The sequence below is a fragment of the Medicago sativa genome, chromosome 5 (genome assembly GCF_051527215.1).
Source record: "Medicago sativa cultivar Bolivia chromosome 5, Bolivia_mono, whole genome shotgun sequence".
Lineage (NCBI taxonomy): Eukaryota > Viridiplantae > Streptophyta > Magnoliopsida > Fabales > Fabaceae > Medicago > Medicago sativa.
Genome location: NC_140753.1, coordinates 428,911 through 445,949, shown reverse-complemented (window position 1 = coordinate 445,949; position 17,039 = coordinate 428,911). Strand labels below are relative to the sequence as shown.

General features: G+C 34.6%; 2 protein-coding genes across 5 annotated transcripts; both read left to right on the top strand.

Annotated features, from left to right (window-relative positions):
* The first annotated feature begins 3,940 nt into the window (after positions 1-3,940).
* Positions 3,941-5,522, top strand: LOC146918841 (uncharacterized). Its single transcript, XM_085712054.1, has 3 exons — positions 3,941-4,165; positions 4,254-4,524; positions 5,272-5,522. The coding sequence occupies exons 1-3, from the start codon at positions 4,114-4,116 to the stop codon at positions 5,315-5,317; spliced, it is 369 nt and encodes a 122-aa protein (XP_085568180.1). The 5' UTR covers positions 3,941-4,113; the 3' UTR covers positions 5,318-5,522.
* Positions 5,523-7,118: 1,596 nt separating this feature from the next.
* On the top strand, positions 7,119-16,073 carry MEE13 (myosin heavy chain-like protein). 4 transcript variants are annotated; one of them, XM_085712075.1, is made up of 14 exons: positions 7,119-7,321; positions 7,427-7,743; positions 7,827-7,888; positions 8,002-8,104; positions 10,074-10,214; positions 10,421-10,489; positions 10,601-10,657; positions 11,014-11,274; positions 11,953-12,036; positions 12,183-12,293; positions 12,927-12,997; positions 13,831-14,043; positions 14,213-14,306; positions 15,478-16,073. In XM_085712075.1, exons 1-14 carry the CDS (start codon positions 7,249-7,251, stop codon positions 15,784-15,786), a joined length of 1,965 nt encoding a protein of 654 aa, XP_085568201.1. In that variant the 5' UTR covers positions 7,119-7,248; the 3' UTR covers positions 15,787-16,073. The 4 variants fall into 4 exon arrangements, with proteins under 4 accessions (XP_085568201.1, XP_085568200.1, XP_085568199.1 ...); XM_085712074.1 differs by having other exon boundaries at positions 14,210-14,306; XM_085712073.1 differs by having other exon boundaries at positions 12,906-12,997.
* Positions 16,074-17,039: the final 966 nt, after the last annotated feature.

The following is a 17,039-nucleotide window of genomic DNA, read 5'->3' as shown; positions in this document are numbered from 1 at the left end:
TTATTAACAAGGTCAGGCTCAAGCTTTTTATAAAGCCTATTTAATTAAATAGGCCAGGCTAAGGCTTACAAAAAAGCCTATTAAGCCCGTCGGGCCGGCCTATTAAGCTTTTTATGTATAATATATCTTCCATTATTGATATGGTTGAAGTTTTTTTTCTCATAAACTCAAACCTTCATAAGATTAGTTATTTAGTAGCACATATATTGTTGTGATTATACCTTCATAAGATTTCATTATTTAATTGCAGATATATTCATGTGCTTTAAGCCTTCCTAAATTTTGGCCTATTTAGTAGTAGGCTTACATGTGTTGCTAGGCTTTGGTGTAAAATAGGCTTTTAAATAGGCTTTCAGGCTTCATCGGGCCTTTAAATAGGCCAGGTCAGGCCTCGAAAATGAGCCTATGACGGGTAATTGGCCAGGCTCAGGCCTATAATTTTTGAAGTAGGTCAGGCTTAGGCCTTACAAAGCCCGGCCCGGCCTAGCCTATTTCCACCCCTACTTCTTATAATTGCCTAAAACTTTAGTTTTGCCCATTAATTTCCTAGTACAAGTTGAAAGATATATACTCCCTCCGTTTCAAAATGAGTGTCGTTTTAGGTGTTTACACACATATTAAGAAATGCAATGATTAAAAGAAAGAGAATGGTTATTTTACCAAATTATCCTTATTAACTATTGGTTAGTTTTAAAAGTAATACTTTGGAAGTAGCGTGCAGAGTATTAATTGGAGGGTACAATTGAAAAGAAAAAGTTATTATTGCATTGGAAACTGAAAGTAACATTCATTTTGAAACAATTTTTTTTGGCTAAAGCGACACTCATTTTAAAACGGAGGGAGTATATATAAAGTCATAAACGTGTCGCCTACATTCAAAATCAACAAGCATTGTAAAACAATTCTTCTAAAGCTAAAGGTATAAGCAAAGAATTATAAGTAATTTTGTATCTAATATGTTTATTTCTTCTAATTAAGAGTGTAATCAACTTTTATGTCATGTTTGAACCAGCCTTGTGACCCTATCTCTCACAATAATTAACATATTGAATGGAGATCTTCATATTCCCATCCATGACTACAATGTGAAAAGCAAGTTTCTCATTCAAATTTAACTCAAATGTAAATGGCGTGTAAACTGCCACTATTCAAGGGCGTAAATCAATTAAGCATGTGTTATATTAGACGTGGACGTGACATTGTAGAAGCAATTACATATTAGCTTTCATGTTACACGTAAAATAATTACAAAATCGATCTGACATGAGTTCAGGATCATATTCATGGATGTGGAATCAAACAACCTATTAATAACATTTTATCATCACATATTTAACTTTTTTTTTTTAAAGCTCTGCAACATAAATACATGCCATCCAATAAACCCTCGGTGGAGAGAAAACTGCAAAAAGTCAATATTAAAAGCAGTGTTCTATAACTCTTCTACCATAAGTATGACAATGGATCCAAATAGCCCCATTAGAAGTGGGTCGAGTGACTCGTGAAGTCATCAAATTGGGCTACAAAAGTTGTTCCTACTCTCTCACCACTTGAGAGGTTGAGTTTATTGCTAATTATATTATGATTATGAGTTTTTTTTTCCCACCAATTATATTATCAGGTGGAGTGAATCATACAATATAAAAAAAATCTTTTATTTTGAAGAAGTTAAATTAGCCCACTTAAATTGACATCGGAATCGAAGACCTTAAGGAGGAGCACACTTCCAAGTCTCAAGTCAATACCACTAAGTCAACTCAGGTGGGTTAAAAAAACCTAGTTTTAAATGTTTAACAAATTAGTAGTTGAGCAAATTAATAGATATATTAAGTACTAATATTGAACGGCACTTTAATGGATTCAGTTGCAATAGTTGTAACAATTATTGCTTTGATCCTATGTTGGAATTATTGTTAGACCCGATCATGAATACAATCAGTAATGATAGTCATTTGAACTTATAATTATGATATCTTTTGCAAAGTACTATAATTACAAGGTTACATGTATAGTTCACTTAGAAGATTGTTGGATCAAAAGCTCAATAAAAGTGATTCAATAAGGTTAGGATAGCATGAGTTCAGAGGCGGAACTGGGGGTGGCAAGGGGGAGCCACCGCCACCCCATTGTTTGTGTGAAATTACTATTTTACCCTTCCTTAAAATTAATATTTTCTACTCAATTTCACATTTGTCCATCTATTTTCTCTTTCATAGAAACAGAACGCACGCGTTTTATCTTCTTCTCCCAACCAACCAAGCTTACAAATCGTTGACCCACCACCACGATGAGTTTAAGAGTATCTAATAATGTGCGGGTCTTTAATTTGTAGAGGCTAAAGTGCAATTTTATTTTCGTGATAAGTTAAAATAAAAATATCAATGAATAACTCTAATTTGAATTCTACAAATAGAGAAATCATGATTTCCATGTCACAAGCTTTAGTCTATTTGATGATCATAAAAAACAAAGTGTTTCGTTCACTCGAAGAAAGGATTCCCAATGTTAGAAGCCTTTTTATTCTCTAGTTGTCATGGTGGATGAGATGAAATGGAAGAAACTAGTTGATCAACACCAACACATTTACGGTGAGGACATCGTCAAAGAGTTTTCAAAAACATAATCCATTATCATGGTCAGAGGCATGTTAGTGTCATTCTCTGCTAAATCCATAAATTTCCACTTGGGTTTAATGAAGGATCCAATTGCTGACGTGAAGGATGACTATCAAAAGCTAGTTTCAATTGCATGACTCATGAAGAGCGGGATTTGATGCTTAAATTCTTGGATGAAAAAAGGAACATAATGGAAGTGCAATAAGCATCTCTCGGATGTCTTTGAAGAATGACACAAAATTGTGGAATGTGATGTTAAAGAACTTGATGCTTACGACTCATAATAAAATATAAGCAAAAATGATATGTGAAATCTTGATATATTTGATGTACGTAAAATTAAGATCAGATGCATCAATTTTTAAATACTATTTTCATGTATAGTTCATTTCATTCTAGAGGTTGGAGGGACTAAACAATTATAAGACATATCCACTAAGTATTTCAAAAGAGGAATGATAAACAAACACAAATTATTAGACACAAATACAACACCATGGGCAATTTTGACATTTCAACATTAAAGTAGGGGCAATTTTGTAAAAGCCCAACCAATCCTCTTCTTTCTCCTTTCTTTACGTTCTCTCTCTCAGACCAGCAACAGTTCTCTCACTTCCTCTCTATTTCGCTGCCGCACCACCACCATCCTTAACGGTAACCACAACGATCGTTCTCGCCGTCATCATCATCCCTTCAATCTGTTCACCACGACAACCGACTTCACGCCGCCGGGGACCCATTCCTCTCACTCCGTGGGAAATCCGTTCAGACCACCGCCGTCCACCACCATCGTTCTCACCAGTAACGAATCATCACTGAGAAAACTCAGCCCATATCCGATTAGAACTCTGACAATAGAGAACCGAGCTCAGATCCGTCCTCACCATTGGAGATCAATTCAAAACTCACAAGAAAATAGGACAGAACGAGAAAAAACGACGACGGCGGTGGTCAGTGAGATGTGACGACGACGGCGGTCAGTGAGAGAACTGACGAGATGTTGCAGTTAACAGAGAGAAGGATGGTAGAGAGATAGTTTGAAGGTGAGAGAAGGAATGGAAATTGAAAAGAAAAAAAAAAGATGTATAAAGCTACAGTACCATGTGGTGTCTGTATTGTGTTTGGATTTCTGTGTCCATTTATCATTTCTCATTTCAAAATAATATTTTTTTCTGATTTTTTTTTTTTTAAAAATGTACTTGTAAAATATGTATCCGAAAGTATGGGAGAAGTATAAACAAAATAGGCCAACAAAACATCTAAAACATATTTAATAAAAAATAAAATAACAATTTTGACAAAAAAAAAAAACAAAATTGATTTGGAAGTAAATAAGTTAGCAACGACGTGTGATGATGAGGATTTGAGTTGTGTTTGTTCTGTATCACATCACACCACTCGTTCATTCATTCATTCATCTTCCACCCACGCACACCCCCCATTATTAATTGGTTGGTTATCACCATCCATCCACCCACAATAACAGCCATCGCCACCAATGAGTCAATACAATCAGCAACAACCACCGGTCGGAGTTCCACCGCCTCAAGGTGCATACGTAATCATTGCTTTCTTTCTTTCTTTCTCTGCATTCATTTTATTTCTCAATCTCATGATTTATGATTTATTTATGAATAGGTTATCCACCACCATCTGAGGGAAAGGAAGGATATCCTCCACAAGGGTATCCACCACCAGGTTATCCACCACAAGGATATCCGCCACCGGGATATCCACCGCAAGGATATCCGCCACCAGGTTACCCACCGCAACAAGGATATCCTCCACCACCGTACCCAGCACAAGGGTATCCTCCTCAATATGCTCCTCCTCAATACGCTCAACCTCCACCTCCTCAACATGTACACAATCACAACAATTCAAGCGGCCCTGGTTGTTTAGAAGGATGGTACGTACGTTAATTATATTCCCTCTCTCATCCATGCATCCATGCATTCCTTTCATTCTTAATCTCTTGTGTCTCGTTCTGCCCGCCGAATCGGATCTGCTTGACAAATTAATACATTGTCCTTTGATGTTTTATATGTGTGTTTTTTTGAAATGCGTGTGAATAGTAGGAGATAAAAAGTATTATCTTCGATCTCATGTATATGGTCTATATATCAGATACATTTAGTATTCAATGAATTTAAAAAAATGATTTTTTTTCTTATTCATAAGATGAGACCGGATGAAGTAAGATAGAAACAAATATATTTGGCGTCATGGCATATGGTGTCAGTAATCTGTTAGGAGTTAAGCATGTGAGCCCTAACCAAAAACTAGATAGGAGAGCCTAATGGCTTAGTGCTCTTAGGTTGCAAATCAAGGCCACACAAACTTCGTGTGTTTTAAATACTTTAGATTTGAAACAAATACTAAACAAACAAACAAAATCCAATATTTATGATTCTCATCAGTCATCAAAAGAAATGTGTTTATATATACGCATAAAGTTACAAATAGAACAATTTTTCCTATCAAATTGAAATTTTGCACATTCCATTGCTGGTAATTCTTAATATTTTATGTAAAATACTTCATGTTCATGTCATGGTAGACGGATAAATAGATCACATGCATGAAGAAGATATTGTATGTTTGCTATATATTTTTCACCACTCACTAACTTGTTTGCGTTTGTATATTGGTGCAGTTGTGCTGCTCTGTGCTGCTGCTGCCTATTAGATGCCTGCTTCTAAGAAGACTTTACTCAGCACCAATTGGATTGAAGTGTGTTTAAGCATTGAGCTCAATGAAAATTGTTTCTAGTTTCTTTTCTTTGTGTTGCCCCTTGTTGAATGTTTCTTTTCATAAGTAAATAATATGAACTAATGCTTCCCAAGGACAACTCTGCCAAATTTACAGGCTTTGCCTAGTTAACAAGTTAAATTCCTAGTTCTTCAATTCCCTGTTCCCTACCAGACTTCCTTTTGAAAGCAGAAACCACAGAGCCAATGAAATAAAATACCAAAATGGATCCAATTGCATTTCACCACACATATTTGTTACAAGCTTAATTTGTACTTAAAAATTTGCATTAATCTATCTTTCTTGTTATGGTAGTTGTTGTGCTTTGCTTCTTGCAACCCGGTTTCAATGTTTATACCCTTTAAAAGGCTTGTAGCAAATAATGGCGATAAGTTATTCATACATTTCATATATATATATATATATATATATATATATATATATATATATTTTATAGGAAATGTTACTAGTTAATTTGTTAGGGGAAGGAGTAGACGCTGGCAGCATGGATTGAATTCTGGACATCCTGCATAGAATTCCTACGGTGTCCCTGGTATTTATTATTAAATAAAAAATTTAATTACTAACAACACATATTTTGGTAAAAAGTACTCCTTCTGATTTAAAATGAGGAGAGTGTCATGTTTGAGGTTGTTGCACATAGATTAAAGAAAATGAGTGTCATGTTTGAGGTTGTTGCACATAGATTAAAGAATACAATAAGTAGGCAAAAGATATATCATTTTTATTAAATTAATCATATCAACTATTAGTGTATGTCTAAACATAAATGTAAAATAGAAGATAGTGTCCTGGGTTTAGTGCGTAATAGTACTCCCTCTGTTTCAAAATGAGTGTCGCTTTAGCAAAAATAATTTGTTTCAAAATGAATGTCATTCTCACTTTTCAATGTACTATTAATTACTTTTTTCCAGTAGTACCCTTAATTATTATTATCCACACAACTTCCAAAGTATCATTTTGTACTTTAATTTATAATGATGACAAATGCACCAATAGCTAACGAGGCTATTTTAGTAAAAATATCATATCTTTAGACAACATTATTTCATTCCTTAATCTGTGTGCAATTGGCTAAAACGACATTCATTTTGAAACGGAAGGAGTATTATATATTCCAAAGGATTTTACAGCGAAGGAATTATGATTTTGCAATCCAGCCAATGGAAGTTTTTGCTGGCCGCAAAACATGGGGGGTCAGGTTTTCGTTTTCTATTTTATTATGAAGCAATCAAATTAATATGAAATCCAATGGCTATTAACTTGCCAACAAATTCGGGAACCGCTCACGAAATGGCTTCTCGCGGTAACTTACATTTCCACTATCATTTTAGCAAAAAGTAATATTTGTTTTAAAAAGAATGTCATTTTTCAATGTAGAATAAATTACTTTTTTTTCAATTATGTCCTCCAATTAATACTCCCTCCGTTTTAAAATGAGTGTCGTTTTAGGTGTTTACACACATATTAAGAAATGTAATGATTAAAAGAAAGAGAATGATTATTTTACCAAATTATCCTTATTAACTATTGGTTAGTTTTAAAAGTAATACTTTGGAAGTAGTGTGTAGAGTATTAATTGGAAGGTACAATTGAAAAGAAAAAGTTATTATTGCATTGAAAACTGAAAGCGACACTCATTTTGAAACAAATTTTTTTTTGGCTAAAGCGACACTCATTTTGAAACGGAGGGAGTAAAATAAAATAGTGCAGCGGGTGGTGAAATGATGGGGCGTAGTGGGTTGGGTTTTGAGTTTTAGTATTTGGTACGCAAAACAGACGAACGAACCAATTTCCAATTCGTTCAATTAGGTTTTGAGTATAACACAATTAATTTCATCATATTGTGTTAATCTTTGATATGGCTGCTGAGGCTGAGGATATGAATCATCATCATGAATCGTTATTGGCTCGTATCCGACAACTGGAACACGGTATGTATGTATGTATGTATGTATTTTTCAATCTTCATTTCATTTCTTCAATTGTTAAAGTGATAGTCATATATTGTTTGTGTGTGTCTGTGTGATTGTATGTAGAGCGTGATGAATTACGCAAAGATATCGAACAGCTATGTATGCAACAAGCTGGACCTGCTTATCTTAGTGTCTCTACAAGAATGCATTTTCAAAGATTGGAGCAGGAGATTCAAACCCTTCAAAATAAGTTGGCTGCTTCCACAACAGAAACTCTTAATCTACAAGACCAACTTTCTCAGGCTTACAGAATTAAAGCTCAACTCGCAGATCTACACGCTGCCGAGCATTCAAAGAATATCGAAGCCGAGAAGCAGCTTAAATTTTTCCAGGGCTGTGTAGCTACTGCGTTTGCTGAAAGGGATCATGCAATAATTGAGGTCAGCTCAGCTCACGTTGCTTTTCATTTAAATAACTTTTTTTCATAGTCAAGTCTAAACATTTTTCATCAACTAACTAACAGGCTGAAAAAGCCAAGGAAAAGGAGGAGGCGATGTCACAACAAATACATGGCTTCCTCAAAAGGTATGGTATTCCCAATCTTTCCACTTCTTTATATGAAGGACCATGTTTAATACTGTCTGCATGCATGGTAACTAATTAAGATAGAAAAGTCTTTTGATTCATCTCTAACACAGGATACAAGAACTCACCTCAGATTGTTGTAAGCAGAAGGAATTTATTGATGCTCTTCAGAGTGATCAAGCAATGTATATAGACCAAAATGAAAAATTTAAGAAGGTAGTCTCTGCTACTCTCCCATTTAATTTCCTTTCTTGTTCAATTCAGAGCTTATCCTACAGTTTCTTAGGAATAGATCTAAAAGCTGCATTGTTCTACACATTGCTTATCAAGTTCCCAATAATAACACTAGATAACAAAGTATTTGTTACAACTATTGGAAGGTGTACTTCATGTATGTGTTTGTTGCATGTGTCTGTGTTTGCAAAAATAGTTTTCTTCTAAAATTAAAGCATAGCAATCAGAAACTTGATTTTGCGAAAATAACATTTAGGGCCCCTTTAGTTTCCATGTTTCCTATTTTCATTTTCACTTTAATTAACTAATTAACACAAAAGAATGTAGATCAATGATTTCCCTATCTGTTTTCATTTTCTGAAGTGTTTAAAATGCCAAAACATTCTGTTCATTGTTTCTAAAAATGCATTCTTTCTAGCTTGTCTTCAATATTCTCTCTATAACAATTGTTTACTACACGAGTCTTCCATCTCCTTGCTAGTTATTTAAAAAGAACACACTTTTAAAAATGAAAAATGTAAATGTTTTTAGAAAGTAAACAGGCTCTTAGTTGTTTTGAACTTGAATGCTTGGTGCTATGCTATAAAACTCCCTGTTGAAAGGGTTCAACAATGGGTTGGACCAATTGTAGGTCTATTATAGGCAGCCTTACTTGAATTTGAAAAACATTGTCAATAGGTTCGTTCTACTACTTGAACCTATGTCCTAGTCACACAACAACTCAAACCGTTGAATAAAAATGAAAAAGTATTGTGATGTCGATTAGCTATTAGTTAGTTTTATAATTTGTTTCGGGTTTTCAAATTGGGATTATTTTAGTGTACTTTGGTATTTAGGGATTTTATTGAAGGAGAGCCTTGACATAATGGTTGGAGTTCATGCCATGTCATTGGAGGTCAATTGTTCAAGATATGAAATCAGCCTCTTGCAAAGCAAGGTAAGGCTGTCTAAATAACCACATAGTCGGTTTGGCGTCATTGTGTTTATATAAGACTTTCGGTATAAACATTTAGAGGCCTTTGATAATTAGTTGATGAACAGTTTTATATTCGAAGTGTGTCCGAGTTTTTAGTCAAAGGCATACTCCACACCTAAAGGTGTATCATAGAATTTTAAGGCTTAGAGTTTGGGTTTTTAGATCTAACTCAACCTTGAAAACTAGTTCAAGGGATTGTGATTGCCCAAGTCTTATAAGAATGAAACTTTGCCATATATCTCTAGTCAAAATGTGAATTTGGGATCTGAATACATTCTGTCCAAGACAAGACATATGTAGTGTGGATAAAAACAAATGACTCAATAGTCAATAACAGATCTTTGATGGCATCAGTGTTGTCAATGGCGGAAGGTAAAAAATCCACCATATAAACATGCCATTGCTGGCTATGGCGGGTATGCCTTCACAAATTGTCCATGTCAGTTGTCAAAAAATCGGTCATGGCCGCCATATAACAACACTTGATGGCATTTGATACCATCTGAGATTTTGGAACTCATCCATAAAACCTAGCTTAAGGAGTAAGGATTACCCAAACCTTATAAGGACTAATTTGGCCATATCTCTGAATGGTGTAGGATCTCAACAGTGTACTCTGGGTTTGTCAGGGGTGTTCATGCTAAGATGACGCTCCTGGGTTACTTGTCGTTACAGTTTTTGCATACAGCTGAAAATTCCGTATTTTTTCATTACCAAAAAACTTATTTTTGCACTGAAAATTTCCAAATATTAATTACTTCACTTCAAACTCACTATTAGCCAAAATAAAGTTTGCAAAATCGAGATAATCTACAATTTGCAAATGCTCACTAGATACACTTTACATGCTAAAAGTATTTGCATTTAGGCTTGTTTATGATTTTTGTTCTCATTTTTTCGTAGTGTGTAATGGGCTCTGATTTAATTTTGTCCTTTTTCTTTATACTTATTATTATTATTATTATGAATTTACAGGTAATTAATAAGTTCTTTCAGATCAGGCAATATTCCCAGAAAGAATGTGACGATACCAGTTGGGATGTTAAATGTACATGCCTTTTGGATGACTCTGAGGAGTTATGGAGTTTCAATGATGCTTCCACCTCTAAATACATTGTAAGATTTCAGAATCTTGGCATTATGTTTCAGTGATAATTACACAAGGTGTTCCTTATTCTGGTTACTCAATTTGGTACCCAGTAAAATGCTATGCTCTCAACTGTTGCAATGCAGATCACTGTTGTATGTACTTAGGAAATTATTGTGTTGATATTATCTGTTCTGTTGTCTGTACATATTTTAAATAACAATTTATCAGACAGAGTGCATTAGAAGAGCAGCTGGACAAAGTAAACAATTCTGTGGACTGTCTTCAAAGTAAACTTAGGGTGGTACGTTTTAGACTTGTAGTTTACCTCTGTTGTTGATTCATCTCATTGATGCCTTGTTAACCTTATTTTTCAATAGTTTAATCAGTCTTTTTTCCATTTTGAATGCTTTAGGGTTTGGAAATTGAAAATCATCTGAAGAAGAGAATCAATTTAATGGAACAAAAACAAGTGAGTGTTCATATAATGTACTCCCTCCGTCTCTAAATAATAGTCGTTTAAGGTTTATGCACGATTATTAAGGAAATGATTAATTGTGTTGATTTTGATGGTAAAATTAGTTTCATTTACTAAAACACCCTTATTAATTGTAGTTAGTGAAGTAGTTAAGTTGGATGAAATTCAATAAATAAGGGTATAATAAAGGAAAAAAATAATAAATGCTGCATTGGTATTCTAAAGTGACAATTATTTTGAGAAAAAGAAAAAGTGGTAAAGAGACAATTATTGTGAGACGGAGGGAGTATAAAAGAAAAAAGTCATTTTAATCCATTTGCAAACTCTGAATCCTGATGACTTATTTGCAGATTTATATGAACAAAGTGATTGAGAATGGCATAGCAGACTTAAAACATCATCATTTTAAGTATAGGGATCATATTATGACTTTACTTCGTGATGGGGAATCCACTATTAAATCCATAATCAATGTGATTGATGAAAGAGTCAGGAGGTGCAATGAGAATATTGAGCCAAATTTGGTCCATCTAAGAGACGAAGAAAGAGAAGAGAATGAATGTGGGGATGCGCACATAAGCCCTCAAGATAAAACTGTTTCACAGTCCAAGGTTTGAAACTGCTCACTAATACTGCATTCCTTTCTCAAAGAAAATCTCATGTTGTTAATAGCAAATAGAGCACTTATAGCGATTGATGGCTTATGGAGCTATAATTACTAGTGCGTAGTGTAGTAGAAGAAATGATTTGTTATAATATTATTCAAAATTACAATAACTTCCTTATCTTGAACATTTACACAATTGAGAATTGAAAATATTATGGAGTTATGCATAAATACATAGAAACTGAAAAAAAAAAAAAAAAAAGAGAAGTATAGGAAAAAAGAACAAAAGAACATCAACAAAAATGAGTTTTTCTCGGGCCATCCTAACCGTTATTAGACTGAAATTGAGCATGCTACTTTGACCTGGGGCCAGCCCAATCTGATGATGAAGAATACAATGGGTTTTCCCTGAATCTGATACAGAAAAATTATCTGTAGTATTCACACTATTGATCAATACATTTGAGAAGTTTAAGAGGACTTTTCTTTTTTGATTTTAGATAAGTTAATCCTGTTGGCATGACAATGACATTGCTCTTCTTAATAGGAAGTGATATGATAACTTTAAGCTGCAATTAAATGTCCTAAGTTGGTCTAGATTAGAGTTGGCCTTATTTCAGTGATATTTGTTGACCAGATGCAATTTTTGAAATTCATTAAGTTTTTCCGTTACTCCTTACAGAATACTGGTCTTGTCTCATTGGCAGTAAAAGCTGATGGACAAGGTGATTCATCTGATGTTTTAGCAATGGCATTGCATGAAAAGGTAATTGCACCATCAGTCACATTATTTTAATGTGCCCATGTATTTAGTTTTTGCTTTTCCTCTTAGGTTTTTCACTGATCATAATATATTTGCATCTGATTTATGGCAATCTAGATTTCTGACGCCTATCTTGCTTTATGCTTCAGGTTGATGCATTATTGCTGTTATCACAGCAAGAAGAAAGACATCTATTGGAGAGAAATGTGAATTCAGCCCTTCAAATAAAGACTGAAGAACTTCAAAAGAACTTGTTACAGGTAATTGTCTTTCATATCTTTGCTTCAAACAATTGGAACATTTAGATGGTAGTAGCTTGGTGATGGTTAGAGTTCAGAAAATTGCTTATGTTTGTGTTATTTATAAGTGTTGGAAATTCCGCCTTAATTGCGGTCCGCCCCTAGTCGCCTTAATTGCGACCTTTCGTTAGCCTTCATTGCAGCCTCCAGCACGTTCTTTGTGTTGGCTTTGAGGGGGTGGATTTAGTCCCACATCGGATAAATAAGACTCTTGAGATGAGTTTATAAAGAGGAGGCACTTCTCACCTTACAAGCCGGTTCTGTAAGGATGAGTTAGGCCCCAAATTTCAACAATAAGATACTATACTATATAGACTATATTGGTCAGAGAAGAAAATTAGCTGTAAATTTGTAGTATCTTGGTCTTTGGTTATTACGTTCTTTTATTTTCGTTTTGCGATTATTTCTATTTGTATCCTTCAGAAAATAAAGCTATGCTAAATGACCTCTTCAAAATATCCAACGCAATATGTATATGCCTGTGATTTTCGGATTAGGGGAACCAAATTTTAAAACCACATGTGCGAAGATTTTGATATTATCCAATACTCGGAAATAATATTTTAATTTTAGAGTTGTTGTGTTTTACTTCAGGTTACTAATGAAAAGGTGAAAGCTCTAATGGAATTGGCACAATTGAAGCAGGAACATCAATTACTTCTGGAGTATGATTACTTTTCTCAAGATGGTTACAAATTCAATATTTTTGTATCTCTGGGTATTTTTATTAGGTTCTGTGATTCGTAGCTAATTGTTCCTTAGCATCTAAATCTATTTTTATCAATGAAATATATCCATAGTAAAAAGTTAATATAAAAGATAAAGTTACTTACACATGGTGACATAGCTTGTGATAATATTATCATATCAATCATTCATACCTCAAAGGTTTGACAGTTTTCCATTGGCGGTAAATTGCCCAACTCTTTTCTTCAGGCTAGGCACTGACTAGTGACAACCTAATCCACGCAGGAAGAGATGAACTATACGGTGTGGGAAACAGTGTTCTAGTTTTTTGGTTAAAACCTAACTCACAAGTACCTGTGGGATCCTGAAAGTGAAAAGCTCAAAGTTTATTTATTGCTGTATAAAATCTTAATCTTAATTATTTGTAATTGGCCTTGATTGTCTTGCCAAACCAACACCTTTCCCTTCAGGCACTCTGTCCGTATTTCTTTTATGATCTCCAAAAGGTTTGATAAAATCCAATCTGAAAGTATAATTTCTTGTGTTGCTTTTTAAATTATGCAGTAAGTGTGAATTTACTTTTTCTCTTCCTGCAATCTTAGTTTGGTATACTTGACTTATGCAGTAAGTGTGAATTTACTTTTTCTCTTCCTGCAATCTTAGTTTGGTATACTTGACTATTGGTGAATGGTTAGCCTCATTTCATTTTTCTGCTTGTTTGCACTTTTTTCTTTTGTTGGCTCAAGTTAACCTTCATTGCTTTCAAAAGCCATTTTGAATATTAAAATATTTCATTTTAATGCATGTGCAGAAAATTAGATCAGGAGACTAATCAAGGAGTTGATAGTGGAGAAAGAAAGCTTGTTATTCGTGAAAGAGATGGAACCCTAAAAAACTTGCTGAAGAAATCATATTTGAGACGATGGATTGGCCCATTGGATGCTAGTGGAAAAGAAGTTGACAGTAGTCCAAATAATGAAGGGAAGTTCTTCAACCAGAGATCCAGCAGTGTGGATTTTGCAAGGTATGTGTTAATTTTTGGAGTCTGTCTTCTGATTTTATTATATATTTGGATGACTTTGGCAGTTTAAGCTATGTCAGATCTATTTGACCTTTTTGAAGAGACCTCTATGACAAAAAATGTTTCCTTTCATCCTTCTGTTTACTTAAATAGTTTGCATATCATTTAGCAGAATGAAGATTGAAAATGCAACTCTTAAAGAAAGCATGGATAGCATGGAGCATTTAACTTCGTCAATTCATAGGCTTCGCCTCTCTCTTTGGAAGGTATCATACTATTTTGTTCCAAAACTATGAAATTTTTGTATTTGAAAGTATTTGAGGGAAAGGACAGGAGGCCTCCTAATGTTGGGATTGCATTTTTTTAGAGCAATAAACAAAAAGTTATTCTAATCAGCTTCTAGTGTGGTGTTGTGAATTCGGAAACTCCAAATCTCACATCAATGAAATTTAGATTCGTGGGACAAGTATCAGTGACAACCAATAACCAAAATAACCACAAGCAACAACAACTACAGATCTAGATCTAATATAGCAACCAAGTGTAAAGCAAAACCACAATCGAACCAAAGAATAAACAAGATAGAGCAGAGAAAAGAGAACAACACAGAATTGTTTACCAAGTTTGGTCCAACAATGACCTACTCTGCGGAGAGATTGATCTCTCCAATCCATTATCAATGAGTTCTTTACAAAGAGATACTAAAGGATTACAAGAAATTAGCTTCAACAAGCTCTCCTAGAACAAACTTAATTTCTACCTTTTTCCCAATCTTTTCCCCTAAACAAGAGACCCAATGATTTCACTCACCCGAGGTGTTTCCCAATTGTTTTCCAACTTTAAAATCTAACCCCCAAAAGAGAACCATCCTAAGGATCTTCTCTTTTGGTCTCCCAAGACTCACCCAAGTTGCTCACAAAGAATCTCTTTTGATGTGTTTCCCAACCCCATGAATCACTCCCCAAAAGGCACCAACCCTCTCCCAAGAGCCCCCTCTTTTGGTTCTCCAAGATTCACATCTTGAAGCTTTGAACCTCACCCAAAGACCTTCAACCTTTAGTATCTAAGTACACTAAAAGTTCCCTCCTTTAGTTTCCATGAGATTCACCAGTACCAAGCTTACTCAACAAATGGGTCAAGGAGTGCTTAAGTAGTGTTTCAGATCCTGTCAAATCGTGCCACGATTTCACGTTAGTACACAGTACAATACTGAACGCTATCCTAAATCGTGCTACGATTTCTTCCCTCTTGTGCCACGATTTTTGTCAAAGCAAACTCTAATTTCTAAACTAAAATCGTGCCACGATTTTGTTGAAATGCAAACATCAAATTTTGAGTCAAAACTCAACACGTGGAAATACCACGGAATCTTATCATGTTATTAATTTTGAAACTTGAAAGCTTAATTTTTTTAAACGGTTGCCTTATAAATTTTAGGTCAAGGAGTCTTTGACTTCGGAAGGTACAGTTTCTGGTGTTTCAGAAGTCCTTAATGGTGCTATCAATGAAGCAAAACTTTTAAGGACTGCTCTTGGCAGCTCCTTACCTATTAGTTGGTCAGTTGAGACAGAAGTCGGTTACACTGGAGATAGTGAGGGCGTAGACACAGTCCATCAGCAATGCAGTGATGAGAAGATAGACACTGTTTCTGCTGCCGGGTTTGAAATGGTGGAGCTTTTGATTTTTGCTGCTCAGATGTTGAGGGACATGGAAGCCACTACGGTTCCTGGTACAGAAGTTCGATGAAGTAAAATTAAGGCTCGCTGCACCGCATTAATCAGGCAGGGTGATGATGTAAAATTCAAAGGGAGAGAATGAGATATTTACTGAATTTGTCAAGTCAAGGGGAGAAAATGAAATTGTGCCACACGATCATATTCTTTTATGCGTGTGATATTTGTAAATTTACAACCCTCCTTCATCTTATTAGTTAAATATTTTTCTTGAAGTTGTTATAGAATACACTACAACTCAACTTTCACGTTCTTGGAGGACATCACTCAAACAAAAGAAACCATGCACTTTTTTTGAAAGGAATAGGCCATGCACTTTATGCGTGATGTTGTATTATTTTTGTTTGTTTTGGAATATACACTTATACTCCTTCCTGTACTATTTATAAGAGAAATTTTGGTAAACAAAAGTTAATGTATCTAGTTAAAAAATTGGACCAAATACATCCACTTTTGTTGACCCAAACGTCTCTTATAAATAGGACCAGAGGGAGTATTAAATATTAATAAATACTTACCTTCCCTCAAAAAAAAAATTAAATACTTACCACCTTGTCCCAAAAAAAAAAAAAATACTTACCACATGGTTGCCAGGAAAAATATATTTACTCAGTGATGGCACTTTAAAATCATATGCGTATCGAAATACATTTCACAATTAAGACTCTAAAACTGCACCTTTAGTGTGTATGGTTTTGTAATGGTAAATTATTTTTGGGATAAATATGTTTTTGGCAAATTAAGACTCTAAAACTGCACCACATATCGTTCTTTAAAATTACACTCTTAGTTAATCAATTGAAAAAAGCATTAAAGAACATACATAATCTAATTTAAATCGAGCTCAATAAAACATAAACTGACTGAAAACTTTATTAATAATATCCAACAAATAAGAAAGAGTTCATCATGGAATCCTAATCAAGAGGTTTAGTTGCTTGTGGCAACATAACAAAACAATATAAAACATACCCTATAGAGAACAAAAGAAGGAAGAAATCCTACCTTGAAGCTCTGATGCTAGACCCTTGTCTTGCCTTGAACCGTCAGTGTTCTTAATGAATAATTATGAGTGCAAGGGTCTCTATTTATAGCAAATGATTGAGTAGGGTTTAGGAGAAGAAAATTGAGCTTTTTGCATCGATCTAGCTTGGAAAACAAGTTGTAGGTAAAAAATAACCGCAATCGGGCGATAATGGTGCATGCAGGGGTGCTAATGGCCCCCAAGGTAGTAGCAACACTGCCTCAGGCGTTAATGGCACATGG

Excerpts from the sequence above, each read along its gene's own strand:
- LOC146918841 (XM_085712054.1), top strand. The coding sequence starts at position 4,114 with ATGAGTCAATACAATCAGCAACAACCACCGGTCGGAGTTCCACCGCCT. Across the intron at positions 4,166-4,253 it reads CGGAGTTCCACCGCCTCAAG|GTTATCCACCACCATCTGAG; the intron begins GTGCATACGTAA and ends ATTTATGAATAG. Across the intron at positions 4,525-5,271 it reads CCTGGTTGTTTAGAAGGATG|TTGTGCTGCTCTGTGCTGCT; the intron begins GTACGTACGTTA and ends ATATTGGTGCAG.
- MEE13 (XM_085712072.1), top strand. The coding sequence starts at position 7,249 with ATGGCTGCTGAGGCTGAGGATATGAATCATCATCATGAATCGTTATTG. Across the intron at positions 7,889-8,001 it reads ATACATGGCTTCCTCAAAAG|GATACAAGAACTCACCTCAG; the intron begins GTATGGTATTCC and ends TCTCTAACACAG. Across the intron at positions 14,044-14,209 it reads AGCAGTGTGGATTTTGCAAG|CAGAATGAAGATTGAAAATG; the intron begins GTATGTGTTAAT and ends CATATCATTTAG.